The sequence below is a fragment of the Ovis aries genome, chromosome 3 (assembly GCF_016772045.2).
Source record: "Ovis aries strain OAR_USU_Benz2616 breed Rambouillet chromosome 3, ARS-UI_Ramb_v3.0, whole genome shotgun sequence".
In the NCBI taxonomy this organism is placed as follows: Eukaryota; Metazoa; Chordata; class Mammalia; order Artiodactyla; family Bovidae; genus Ovis; species Ovis aries.
Genome location: NC_056056.1, coordinates 210,348,330 through 210,363,048, shown reverse-complemented (window position 1 = coordinate 210,363,048; position 14,719 = coordinate 210,348,330). Strand labels below are relative to the sequence as shown.

Below are 14,719 nucleotides of genomic sequence, written 5' to 3'. Positions count from 1 at the left end.
CCTCCCCTCCCACGTATTTCCTAATAAAGACCACAGGAAAGAAGGCTGTCTGGGGACTCTGTCTGTACAGCTGCCTACGGGAGGATTCCTGAGACTTGGAGATCAGAGAAACAGCTCTAATCACAACCTTCAAGGACTCCTGCATCCCTCTCCCCAAAGCCCAGGTAGTATCTGCCATTCTCTTGCCCCTCATTTGAACACAGGTTAGGGCTTCCCTGGCAGCTCAGATGGTAAAGAATCTGCCCACAATGACAGAGATCACAGTTTGACCCCTGGGTGAGGAAAATCCCCTGGAAAAGGAAATACAAAGCCATTTCAGTATTCTTGTCTGGGAAATCCAATGGACAGAAGAGCCTGGAGGGCTACAGCTCATGAGGTCGCAAACAGTTGCACACAACTGAGCAGCTAACACTAAATCTGCCCCTGACACTTCATGTAAGTCCCAGGGCAGGTCACAAATACCTGCCAATCCTGCCTTCCATGCCTTCTCATGACCTAAGGAGGCAGAGCAGCAATCAGGACGCTCCCTGGCCTGGCCACCAGACTGCGTTTGCTGCTCTGCCCCCCCACTGCAGCCCCAATCCCTTTTCCCTGCAGCCAGCGACACTTCCCAGGCATCTCACTACCTCTGAGCCACACCTGAGCTTCCCCAGATCAACGGTCCCATTGGCTGTTTCCTCCTATGGGTACCCATTCTTCCCTTTGCTGCTTATTAAAATTCAACCAGTCTCTAAAACCTTGATTTTTTTGTTGTTGTTTAGTTGTGATCTGATAGACTGCAGCACACCAGGCTTCCCTGTCTTTCACTGTCTCCCAGAGTTTGCTCAAATTCGTGCCCATTTAGTCGGTGATACCATCTAACCATCTCATCCTCTGCTGCCCCCTTCTCCTTCTGCCTAAAGTCTGTTATTTTTAAGCGTTCTTTTAGGCCAGAAGTAATTTCTCTCAAACTCACTGTTGTATTCTAAACATTCAGAGACCAGATTGCCCCTTAGCTGAATTCAATCCTTTGAAGATGCTCGAAGACCATGTCTGTGGGGGTGCCACATCCCAAATCAGAACCTGGCCCATAGTAGTTGTTTGATGTGCACGTTCAGATTTAACTCAAATTAAAGTGTGTTTAATATCCAAGTCCAAAAATCTAAATACCTGGAAGCAAAGACACAGCTGTCCTCCCTTCTCCCAGTCATGCCTGCCCCCAGTCTGGTGCACAGGGGCACATAAACAATGCTTGCAGAGCTGATCCGCCCCCAGGAACCACACACAGAGAGCCTGTCAGGACCAGCTCCTTGTGCCAGGGTGAACCCAGGCTTGGTCAGGCCCCTCTCAGCCTGCACAGGAGTTCCTGGAGTCAGGCCCGCCCCAAGACTTGACCATGGCTCATTGGTTAAACAGGAAACAGGAAACCTGGCTACAAGAAACAAAAACGGATTAACATCTCACTCCTGCCAGGGGCCCAGGACTGAGATTTCCAGGGCACTGAGTCCTGATAGATGCCTCTCTCCACATGAGTGTGTTTACACATCCTCTCTACAGAGAGACTTGCTGGCTTCCTCAATGCTACTCGGGAGACACACTTGGCCTGTTTCTGGCCTCACACAGGCTTAGGTGCCAAGAAGTTTCTTCTTTTTCTTGGAGACCTCAGAGTCCTGGCCTTAGGAGAAGGGAGCTGTGCCCCCACCCTCTCCCCACATCCAGCTATAGCCCTCTCCTCTCTCTTCTCTCCTCTCTCCCTCTCTGTCTCTGGAATGAAATGGAACAGGACAAAATCACCCACACAGTCCAACTCTGACAGCTCTTTCTGTTGGAAGCACTACTTTGGCCACTTTCCCCCAAGAAATGCAATTGCCTTCATTATTCTGCGTTGCTTATCTTCTTAACTAATTTGTATCCACTCTGAAGGCAGAATCCATATGTACATTCTCTCGTTTGCCACAGAATCTGCAATGCTATGAGTCCCCAGGCGTACGCTAAACGCAGACGACTGGGATAGAGTGAGCGTGTGAAGTCAATCCATGGTCATCGAATGCCCACCTGCTCAAAGGCAAGCTGAATACCTGGAGCTTTGAGGACAGGGGAGGATTCCATATCACAGACCACGGAACCACACAGACTTGGGAGCAAGACTAAACTGGGAATTTCACTAGCTTGGATCAAAACATCAGGGTCACAGAGCCAGGGGTCCCTAGTCTCCAAGGCAACAGACATCAATAAGTGATGGAGAATACAGAAAAGGTCAGCTCTACATGAGGCCGCCATATGCTCGCAGCCAGCCAGTCCATGGTACTCAAAATACTGGGGGTGCCTCCTGGACCTCTGGACACTGTCCCACCACCTCATCGACAATGCCCACGGCAACGCAAGTGCCTAGCTAATATTCGCTTCTGCTGTTCAGACAATGGCAGCAAGTGGGAATAGGTAACTATGAGCAACCGTGCCCATGCTGGTCATCGTTAACTTGCCAATATCATCAGGGGCCCTAGTTCTCAAATAAGCCCCAAGGGCAGATCAGTTACTTTCATCCTTTAAACAACATCTGTCCATAAAACTCGACTCTGAAAGAACCTACACTTTCTCTTAGCTCATGTTCCAATGTCACATTTACTGACACGGTACTGGGTGAGTGGTTCTTTCCTTCTCCAAAAACATCAAAGGCACCTGGCACCCATGCCTCCACCTGACCCCCAGCAGGCTACCAGGGGCATCCAGACACGTCCATATAACATGTCTGGGTCACAGCCTCTTGCTTCATGCTCTCAAGCACCAATGAGACAGGAGGTAGAAGAATGTTGAGTTGAACCTCAAGGCTATGGCAAGGCTTGCTTCTTGTGCCATTTTTTCCCACCAATGGTCACAAGCACATTTGGCTACCCATCAAGTCTGAGGTATTACAGGTCAAGAGAAGATAGAGGATTTCAACTCTTGGCCTCAGTGCCTATCAACACTGGCTTAGATGGAGCCAAGCTAGGAAAGGGGTCACAGCAAGAGTTGGCAGGTGACCAGCTCCTGTGAGAGCAAAGAAAGTAGCTATTTCATGCAAGACAATTTATTTCCAGGGGCAAAGCAAAGCAGAAATCCAAAGAGAACTCACTTCTTCCTCTTCGATGCCAGTCAGGTCCCAGAAGTAGCCCAGTCGCATCTGTAATCGCTTCCAGTTTTCAAGAAACATGGTAGCTTGAAAAGAAAGAAAAAATTCCATTAATTTTGGAGAGTGGATTGCGAGCACCCTTAGGCTTCACCCAGTGGAGGATACACACTGAATATTAGTCACTCAGTCATGTCCGACTCTTTGTGACCGCCCCCCTACCCCGCCCCGGGCGATAGCCTGCCAAGCATCTCTGTCCATGGTATTTTCCAGGCAAGAATACTGGAGTGGGTGCCATTCCCTTCTCCAGGGGATCTTCCCGACCCAAGGATCAAACTCAGGTTTTGTGCATTGCAGGCAGATTCTTTACCATCTGAGCTACCAGGGAAGCCCCATTTCTAGGTTATAAGAAAAGCTTAAACACTGATCTCAAGAAATAAAGGAGCCTATTATATACAGTGAAGTAAGCCAGAAAGAAAAACACCAATACAGTATACTAATGCATATATATGGAATTTAGAAAGATGGTAATGATAACCCTGTATGCGAGACAGCAAAAGAGACACAGATGTATAGAACAGTCTTTTGGACTCTGTGGGAGAGGGAGAGGGTGGGATGATTTGGGAGCATGGCATTGAAACATGTATAATATCATATATGAAATGAATCACCAGTCCAGGTTCAATGCAGGATACAGGATGCTTGGGCACTGGGATGACCCAGAGGGATAGTACGGGGAGGGAAGTGGGAGGGGGGTTCAGGATGGGGAACATGTGTACACCCGTGGCGGATTCATGTTGATGTATGGCAAAACCAATACAATATTGTAAAGTAATTAGTCTCTAATTAAAATAAACAAATTTATATTTAAAAAAATAATAATTTTAAAAAAATTTTTAAAAGAAAGGAAGAATAGAAGCAACCAAGGAAACCAGAATTGAAAGAGACACATGTACCCCAATGTTCATCGCAGCACTGTTTATAATAGCCAGGACATGGAAACAACCTAGATGTCCATCAGCAGATGAATGGATAAGAAAGCTGTGGTACATATACACAACGGAGTGTTACTCAGCCATTAAAAAGAATACATTTGAATCAGTTCTGATGAGATGGATGAAACTGGAGCCGATTATACAGAGTGAAGTAAGCCAGAAAGAAAAACACCAATACAGTATACTAACACATATATATGGAATTTAGAAAGATGGCAATGACGACCCTGTATGCAAGACAGCAAAAAAGACACAGATGTGTATAACGGACTTTTGGACTCAGAGGGAGAGGGAGAGGGTGGGATGATTTGGGAGAATGGCATTGTAACATGTATACTATCATGTAAGAATCGAATCGCCAGTCTATGTCCGAAGCAGGATACAGCATGCTTGGGGCTGGTGCACGGTGATGACCCAGAGAGATGTTATGGGGAGGGAGGTGGGAGGGGGGTTCATGTTTGGGAACGCATGTACACCCGTGGTGGATTCATGTCAATGTATGGCAAAACCAATACAGTATTGTAAAGTTAAAAAAAAAAAAAAGATAACAAAGGAAAAAAAAATGAACTGTAGCTACAAGCACTAATATAAATGAGAAAGTACTAATATAAACAGTTCAGAAAGAAAGAAGTGAAGAAGCAAAATGATTCCAGTCATGCGAAAGACAAAAATAGGGAAACAATACACAATTTATGCATTAAAAAAAAAAAGTAAGAAATTGGAATGATGGCTTTTAGCCTTTTTAGACAAACCTCATCTTCCCTACATGTTCTCTCTTCCTGCACCTTCCTCTCACTTTTTTCTCCATCTTTCTGTCCCCCGCACAACTTCCCTTTCCTGGGCCTGAATCATCTCATCCTGAGATTACGTCATATCTCCTAATAATTCTACCTGAGTCCAGGGTCTCAGACTTCTACTCCATCCTGCAGGCAGCTGGGAGACGCAGCTCCCAGAAGTGACATTCATTCATTCTCCAAGCAAATATCTGTTGAATGCCTACCATCCAGACACACTGGTCAGCTTGCCTGCTCCAACCACAGCCCTTGAAGGGCAGCCCAACACGCTCCAGAAAGAACCAATTCCCTCAGCCCTGAAGCCAGGGCTTCTTTAGATCAGGATTGGACACCTGATACTGCTGACAGGGCCAATCAGATTCTCTCTCTTGAAAACTGAAACTAAGAGACACAAAGAGAAATGGGACAGACCTCGCAGCATGTGAAGAAAGGAGAAAGGTTCCTTGTAGCTGCTCCTGCTCCAGTTCCCTAGGCGCCTGGCTGTACTTCATCTCCTGCATCCACAAGCTTGCTTCCTACTTTCTTATAACCCCTTGTTATCTGAGCAAGCTTGAATGGATTTCCTAACGTGAAAACCTGACCTAAGGTACCTGCGATATACCAAACACTGCTCAAGACATCGTGAGGAGCTTAGGTGAATCTGATGTGGATTTTGCTCTCAAGTGATTTAGTCTATCAGGAGAGATTTTAAATTACTATGGTACAAAGCATAAAGTGATCAGGGACTTACAAACAACACAGATAAAGGGCTGTGGGCATGCAGAAGAGGGGGTGCCAGCTGCCAGAGTATTTGAGCTGAGCTTTGAGGAGTAATAGCATTCGGGCAGTGTGGAGGGGCAGGGAGAAGGAGGATGCCAACAACCCCTCAAACTTGCAGTGAGTGGGTCCCTATTGTCAAGATTCTTCCCTCTGGATACAGAGAATGTGTGTATCTGGCCCATCCCATCTGTCCCTATCCATTCTTACCATCTGTCAGCACACACCTCTCGTCTGCACTGCTGCTCAGGCATCACCTCATTGCCCTCTTCACCCCCAGCTTGTGCAAACTGTCCCTGTACCATGCCACCCTCCAGTGCTGCCTCCGTTGTTTCCTGACCAGCTCAAGCACTATAAGGTCAGACTCCCGGGCACCCACTCCTCTGCACTCCTACAGCCCTTAGGTCTGGTGTGCTGGAAAAGGAAGGGATGTGACAGTCCCTGAGGCCACCCCTACCCCACTACATCACCCCCAGTAACAGCCTGGGCACCCTGTATTGCCTGCCACACCAGACCATCAATTGCAACTCAGGTCTGCAGCATAGAAATAGGACTGCAAACTTTTCTTCAGCTGGTACGTGTCTCTGTTCACCTGGGGCACTGAGCAGGGCTGAGCTTAGCAAACACTGAGAGCCTGACCAGGCATGTGGTTCCTTGAAGCTACATATGTTTCACTTGGTGCTACACTGCGGTGCATGGATCTGTACATCCCTGGTGGTCCAGGGGTTAATACTGCACTTCCAGTGCAGGGGGCACAGGTTTCCTGGTCAGGGAATTAAGATCCCACATGCCTCACAGTGTGTAGGGGAAAAAAGTCTGTATCTTTGGTTCCTGGAATCTGAGACTTTTTCCTTTTGTGTGTGTGCACCCCGACCTCTGGACCCCAGCCATGGCTTGGGGATGCTCTCCAAACTGGGGGGATGCTTCTCCTGCCCTGTGCAGCTCCCAGCGCCTGAGGAGGGCTCTGCACACCAACTGTGGTCTCCATGAAAGAGAGAAGTCAGAACGGGAGCAGACAACGGGGTAACAGAGTCCCTGAGACTTAGAGAACAAACATGGTTGCCAGGGGGCAAGAATGAGGGGAAGGGATATTTAGGGAGTTTGGGATGGACACATACACACTGCTGTATTTTAAATAGGTAACCAACAAAGACCTGCTGCACAACACAGGGAACTCTGTTTAAGGTTATATGGCAGCCTGGAGGGGAGGGGAGTTTGGGGGAGAATGGATCCATGTATATGTACGGCTGAGTCCCTTCACTGTTCACCTGAAACTGTTCACAACATTGTTAATCGGCTATGAAGTGAAGTGAAGGTGCTCAGTCGTGTCCGACTCTTCGCGACCCCATGGACTGCAGCCCACCAGGCTCCTTGGTCCATGGGATTTTCCAGGCATGAATACTGGAGTGGGTTGCCATTTCCTTCTCCAGGGGATCTTCCCGATCCAGGGATCGAACCCAGGTCTCCCACATTGCAGGCAGACACTTTAACCTCTGAGCCACCAGGTAATCGGCTATACCCCAATACAAAATTTTAAAAAGTCACTGAGGAAGACTCAGGGGGATATGAAGGACCCTCGTGATGATGGAGAGCAGCTCCCAGTGGATATCGCATGCCAGGTACCACACCAGCTGCCCTGCACACACATCCAGACAGGTAGGCATGATTTCACCCACTTAAGAGATGAGGACAGGGTGCTCCAAGGTTGAGGACCAGCCTCCGTTCAGGTTACTCAGCACCTCGGCTCAGAGGACTGACTTCAGTAACACCGGGCAAGGCTCACGGTGATGGGTACAGAGCAGGACTGAGACCCACGTTTAGGACTGACACTGACCCTGACCCTGACCCTGACCCTGACCTCCTCCCTTCACCTCTCCCTTCCCTACTTTCAATATGGCTTCACTGTCTTTCCAAAGTTCCCTGGAGTTTGAAGCCAGAACCCCAGAGGGGCTGGGCCTGATGCCTCCACCAGCTGTGGGTCTGGCCGACTCCTGCCCTCTACTCACTCGACCTCCTGACCCCAGCTAAGTGACCTCCCACTCCTGCCCTCTGTACACCGCACCCCCACCCCCAGCTCAGCCACCCCCCCACCCCACCCCCTGTCTCCTGCCCCACCCTCTCTCTGCAGAGAACCACTTCTCCCAGAATTCTCCCAGCCTCCTTCCCGGCAGCCTTGGGCCCTGGCCCAGGCCCACCCAGCACAGCACCACTGATCATAATAATCATGTAATGAGAGGCATAACTATTATTTTTAATTGTAATTTGTAGGCAGTCATGCCCTCAGGCTCTTGGCTGCTGTAACCAAATACACAATCACATAAAACATAGCAAAGCTGTTAAAATAACAAAGCCAAACCCTAAGCCCGGAAGCACTGATAAAACCCCACTCCATTCGTTTTCCCTGCACTGCTGGTACCACGTGAGGAGAAGAGAAAGGAGACCCAGGGGGCGGGTGGGGGGCACGGGGGCATCGTCGCAGAACTCAGGAGGGATGGAGGTATCTGTTCATCCAGCGAAAAGGGACAGCTGTTGGGGATCAAAAGTGGGAAGGGACAGCCCTGCCCCCATTTTAGGACCACGCAGAAAGCTTGTGTCCTAAGTTTGGGTTCAAAACCATTCTCCTTATTTGTAGCAAAATGAAGTAATTGGCATAGTAAGGAATTCAGAGACTGCCTTGTTTGAGAGTTTGGTGACAGAGCAGCCTGGATGGGTCAGTGGGGAGGTCAGTGAGAGGTGGGTGATTCAGACAATGTCCTCCTTGCCTCTGCTTCCTTTTTTTTTCTCTTTATTTTGGCTGTGTTGGGTCTTCATTGCAACATACAGGTTCTCTAGCCACAGTATGCGGGCTCAGCTGCCCCAAGGCTATGGAATCTTAGTTCCCCAACCAGGAATCAAACCAGCATCTCCTGTACTGCAAGGCAGGTTCTTAACCACTTTAACCACTGGACCACCAAGGAAGTTCCCAGCCTCCACTTCTGAGAGGATGCAGGAAGCCCAGATCTGCAAGGCCAGGCATTCTCCATCTCTAATAGTCACAAAGCACAGCTTGGACCCCTGAATCTTTTTTTTTTTTTTTCAGCTCTGCCCACAATCTCATTTTCTTTACTGAGAAGTTCTCTTTTTTTTATTTCTTGGTGGTTTTATTTGTTTACAAATAAAAGCATCCACCTGAGGGGAAAAAAAGAAAACAGGAAGTGGGAAGGTACAGCTGAAAACCAAGTCTCCCTGTGACAGGAAATCACACATCCCAGGAAAGGCCTTAAGGGGTAGCAGACCAGAGTAATTAAGCTTTAGCCACTCAGTCGCGGTCATATCTGTAAGACAGATTCATGGGAATTAGGGCTGCAGCGTAGCAAAAGGTGAAAGGGCATTTCAGGCTCCAGTCAGTTCCAGCATATTTGAGGTGATTCCAAGAGGCCGCTTTTTATTAATTTGTTATTCAGTAACTCAGTCATGTCTGACTCTGCCACTCCATGGACTGCAGCACGGCAGGCTTCCAGGCCTTCAGCATGTCCCAGAGCTTGCTCAGACTCAAGTCCACTGAGTCAGTGATGCCATTCAACCATCTCATCCTCTGCCATCCCCTTCTCTTCCTGCCTTCAGTCTTTCCCAGGATCAGGGTCTTTTCTAATGAGTTAGCTCTTTGCATCACAGGAATAAAAATTCCTTATATTTGTATTAATACTAGGAATAAATCTGGGGCTTTCCTGGTAGCTCAGCTGGTAAAGAATCTGCCTGCAATGCAGGAGACCCCAGTTAGATGTCTGGGTCAGGAAGTTCCCCTGGAGAAGGGATAGGCTATCCACTCCAGTATTCTTGGAAAATCCCCATGGACAGAGGAGCCTAGCAGGCTACAGTCCACAGGGTTGCAAAGAGTCAGACACAACTGAGTGACTAAGCACAGCACAGCACATAAGCGTAAATCTACCATCAGTTCAGTTCAGCCACTCAGTCGTGTCCGACTCTTTGCAACCCCATGAATCGCAGCACCCCAGGCCTCCCTGTCCAACACCAACTCCCGGAGTTCACTCAGACTCACATCCACCAAGTCAATGATGCCATCCAGCCATCTCATCCTCTGTTGTCCCCTTCTCCTCCTGCCCTCAATCCCTCCCAGCATCAGAGTCTTTTCCAATGAGTCAACTCTTTGCATGAGGTGGCCAAAGTACTGGAGTTTCAGCTTTAGCATCAGTCCTTCCAATGAACACCCAGGGCTGATCTCCTTTAGAATGGACTGGTTGGATCTCCTTGCAGTCCAAGGGACTCTCAAGAGTCTTCTCCAACACCACAGTTCAAAAGCATCAATTCTTCGGCGCTCAGCTTTCTTTACAGTCCAACTCTCACATCCATACATAACCACTGGAGAAACTATAGCCTTGACTAGATGGACCTTCGTTGGCAAAGTAATATCTCTGCTTTTCAATATGCTATCTAGGTTGGTCATAACTTTCCTTCCAAGGAGTAAGCACTTTTTAATTTCTACCGTATGCAAGCAACTTATGCAGCTCAATTCCAGAAAAATAAACGACCCAATCAAAAAATGGGCCAAAGAACTAAATAGACATTTCTCCAAAGAAGACATACGGATGGCTAACAAACACATGAAAAGATGCTCAACATCACTCATTATTAGAGAAATGCAAATCAAAACCACAATGAGGTACCACTTCACACCAGTCAGAATGGCTGCGATCCAAAAATCTGCAAGCAATAAATGCTGGAGAGGGTGTGGAGAAAAGGGAACCCTCCTACACTGTTGGTGGGAATGCAAACTAGTACAGCCACTATGGAGAACAGTGTGGAGATTCCTTAAAAATCGCAAATAGAACTACCTTATGACCCAGCAATCCCACTGCTGGGCATACACACCGAGGAAACCAGAATTGAAAGAGACACATGTACCCCAATGTTCATCGCAGCACTGTTTATAATAGCCAGGACATGGAAACAACCTAGATGTCCATCAGCAGATGAATGGATAAGAAAGTTGTGGTACATATACACAATGGAGTATTACTCAGCCGTTAAAAAGAATTCATTTGAATCAGTTCTGATGAGATGGATGAAACTGGAGCTGATTATACAGAGTGAAGCCAGAAAGAAAAACACCAATACAGTATACTAACACATATATATGGAATTTAGAAAGATGGCAATGACGACCCTGTATGCAAGACAGGAGAAAAGACACAGATGTGTATAACAGACTTTTGGACTCAGAGGGAGAGGGAGAGGGTGGGATGATTTGGGAGAATGGCATTGTAACATGTATACTATCATGTAAGAATTGAATCGCCAGTCTATGTCTGACGCAGGATACAGCATGCTTGGGGCTGGTGCATGGGGATGACCCAGAGAGATGTTATGGGGAGGGAGGTGGGAGGGGGTTCATGTTTGGGAATGCATGTAAGAATTAAAGATTTTAAAATTAAAAAAGTAAAAAACTTCAATCCCACTACTGGGCACGTACTCTGAGAAAGCCACAATTCTAAAAGACACATGTGCCCCAATGTTCATTGCAGCACTGTATACAAAAGCCAGGACATGGAAGCAACCTAGATGTTCATGGACAGATGAACAAATAAAGAAGTTGTGGTACATTTATGCAATGGAATATTACTTGGCCATAAAAAGGAACACGTTTGAGTCAGCTGTCGTGAGGTGGATAAACCCAGAGCCTTTTATGCAGAGTAAAGTAAGTCAGAAAGAGAAAAACAAGTATCATATATTAACACACACGCATGGAATCTAGAAAAATGGTACAGATGAACCTAGTAGAGAATGGACTTACGGACAGTGGGGGAGGTCAGGGCGGGACAGGCTGAGAGAGCAGCACTGACATATACACGCTGTGTATACACAGTATGTATACTGCATATACACACTGCCGTGTGCAGAACAGACAGTGAGAGGCGAGCTGTTGTGCAGCAGGGGGCTCAGCTCGTGGCTCTGTGATGACCCAGAGGGCTGGGATCGGGCTGGGGGTGGGAAGGCATCTCAGGAGGGAAGGGGTATACCTATATAAAATTATGACTGATTTGCATTGCTGTACAGCAGACACCAACACAAAATTGTAAAGCAATTTTCCATCAATTAAAAAATACAGAAAATTGAAAAAAAAAAAAGGAAACCCCCCCAAAAAAGAAAAAAACCAAGATGTTGTTTATGGACAAAAGGAACAGAGCCGCCTGAGACTGTTCAGGCCACAAGCTACAACTTCCCTCTGTCCCCCTGACCTTTCCTGTGAATAATTCCAGAGCTACACGGCCATGGGCGCCGTGTCCTCTGACACCCTGCCGCTGTTTTGTGCGCTGACACTGCCACGTGGTCCTGGGCAGTGGCTGTTCTTCCTGGGAGGACAGAGGCTCCCCTGGATACCTTCCCTGGTGGCCAGGTCACATGGGAATCTTTCCAGCCCAGTTCCATCTCCACCCACGTAGAGAGACGGAGATCGCCGGGTCTGGTTCTAACAGCAGTTCTAGAAGAGACCTCCCTCTCCTGCACACAGTCCCAGGATGTGCGACTCATTGCCCCATCCTGGCAGGTCCTTCAAGCCCCCTGGAGTCAGCAGTAAACCTAACCGCTTCAGCTGACCGGTCTGTGACCGGAAAGATGAGGGCCCACTCTGTAAGGATGAGACGACGGCAGATGGCTGCTCCCAACGGACTGACACAGGGTCCCCTGCTCCCTTCCGTGATACCCATGGGTATGTCTTCTTGGAAATGCTCAGTGACCACAGGAGTGGATATTCCAGTTTTTTAACAGAAGAGTGCATGTGTGTGTCTGTGTGTCTGTGTTTATGATTAGATGGCTGTGGCCCAAAGGAAGTTTATTACCCCAAGACTCTGGGCAGGGGGGGCGGGTGTGGGGAAGGGAGGAGGAGGAAATCGAAGGAACTATTTGTTCCTTCCTTCACAAATCCCTTTAGTGGGAAGATGGAAAACATCTCTCTGGCATTAAGTGAAATCTCTGCAGTCTACACTTGTGGTGTCCTGGAAATTGCAACTGAACGCAGAGATAGGAGACGCGTCTAGGCCTGCCTTTGCCCCCAGCTAACCCTGTGACCGTGGCAGTCACCCCCTGGCTCCAGGTGTGACACCAAATGACATCTGGGACGTGCACATCTTAGGAGATGTACCTGGAGGTGCCTATGAGTGTATTAGGGATTTTCAAAGCATGCATGGGTTCAATTTCCAAACAAATCCTATATGAGATTATAATATAAGATTACTCCATCTCTTATATACTCCATCTCTTTATATATGTAAAATAAAGCCACGGAGGATATTCTTAGTTCTAGTCCCATGTATGAGTAAAGGAGAGAAATCTATTGTCCCTAAAATGCTTCTTAAAATATAAGGACTAGGGGCTTCCGTAGGAGAAGGCAATGGCACCTCACTCCAGTACTCTTGCCTGGAAAATCCCATGGACGGAGGAGCCTGGTAGGCTGCAGTCCATGGAGTCACGAAGAGTCGAACACAACTGAGTGACTTCACTTTCACTTTTCACTTTCATGCATTGGAGAAGGAAATGGCAACCCACTCCAGCGTTCTTGCCTGGAGAATCCCAGGGACGGGGGAGACTGGCGGGCTGCCGTCTATAGGGTCGCACAGAGTCGGGTACGACTGAAGCAACTTAGCAGCAGCAGGGGCTTCTGTAGCGGCTCAGTAATAAAAAAAATCTGCCTGCCAATGCAGGGGACACGGGTTCAATCCCCAGTCTGAGAAGATCACACATGCCGCAGAGCAACTAGGTCCGTGCACCATAGCCACTAAGCCTGTGCTCCAGAGCCCAGCAGATGCAAGCCCGCAAGCCCGAGAACTCGTGCTCAACAGTAGAGTAGCCCCCACCCACCACAGCGAGAGAAAAGCCTGCGCAGCCAGGAAGACCCAGAGCAACCAAATCAGTAAATAAAAGTTTCACTAAAGATATAAGGATTGAATACTAAGGAAGTAAACCAAAGAATATTGGCTCTGGTCCCTGCGCCCATCTGGAGGTGCCCTGCACGGGAGCCAGCCTCATGGTAATTACTTACCCCACAGAGCCATGAAGATGGAGAAGACGACGGTGGCAGGGTTGTCAAACAGGTGGCTGGCCCGCGCTGTCCCACAGGCCGAGCTGAGGTTCCAGTAGTCACAGGACGTGTCGCACAGGGGACACATGGTGAAGGCGTTCTGCCGGTCACACATCTCCTTGCTGCAGAAGACAGAGGCTGCAGGGTCACGGGGGCGCCAAGCAGCACCCTCCCCAAGTCCATCACCCCCAAAGCACCTCCCACTTGGAACGCCCTGGCTGCTTCAGTAACTCCATCAACAAGGCATATGAGAGCTGGGCTTGGATTCTTCCCCTTGGGAGTAGTTTTTAGTATCTTGTCTTTAAAAATGGGTGGGCAGATGAACAGATAAAGAAGATGTGGTGATGTGCCATGAAAAGGAATAAAATTGGGTCATTTGTACTGATGTGGATGGGCCTAGAGTTCATCAAACAGAGCAAAGTAAGTCAGAAAGAATACACCAAATGCCGTATATTAATGCATAAATATGGAATCTAGAAAAATGATACTAATGAACCTATTTGCAGGGAAACAATGGAGACACAGACTTAGAGAACGGACTTATGGACCCCAGAGGGGAAGGAGAGGGTGGGACGAATTGAAAGCAGCGCTGACATATAGACCCTACCACAGATGAGGCAGCAGCCAGTGGGGAGCTGCTACACGGCACAGGGAGCTCAGCTCCGTGCTCTGTGATGACCTAGAGGGGCGGGATGGGAGCAGGGGGTGGAAAGGAGAAGCTCAAGAGGGAGGGGACGTATGTCTACAGATGGCTGATCCACATTGTTGTACAGCAGAAACCAACACGACATTGTAAAGCAATTTTACTCCAGTGGAAAAAAAAAATTAACAAAAAATAGATGGGCTAGCTTCAGAGGTATGGAAGCCATCACTAGACGTGACCCAACAGAAAGTGAGTGGCCACATATCAGTTATGCCGCGCATCAGATGGTGCCATATAAAAGAGTGAAAGTGTTAATTGCTCAGTCATGTCCGGCTCTTTGCGACCCCAGGGACTGTAGCCCATCAGGCTCCT

At 48.2% G+C, this 14,719-nt stretch overlaps 1 protein-coding gene across 1 annotated transcript in view; it reads right to left on the bottom strand.

Moving 5' to 3' along the window:
- The window catches only part of ANO2 (anoctamin 2), a 342,394-nt gene that overhangs the window by 164,427 nt on the left and 163,248 nt on the right, over nucleotides 1-14,719 (bottom strand). The window contains exons 12-13 of the mRNA XM_042247625.1: nucleotides 13,666-13,826; nucleotides 3,092-3,174 (exon numbers count right to left, since the gene is read on the bottom strand). Coding sequence (XP_042103559.1) covers nucleotides 3,092-3,174; nucleotides 13,666-13,826 — 244 coding nt within the window. The remainder of the gene's footprint in view (nucleotides 1-3,091; nucleotides 3,175-13,665; nucleotides 13,827-14,719) is intronic.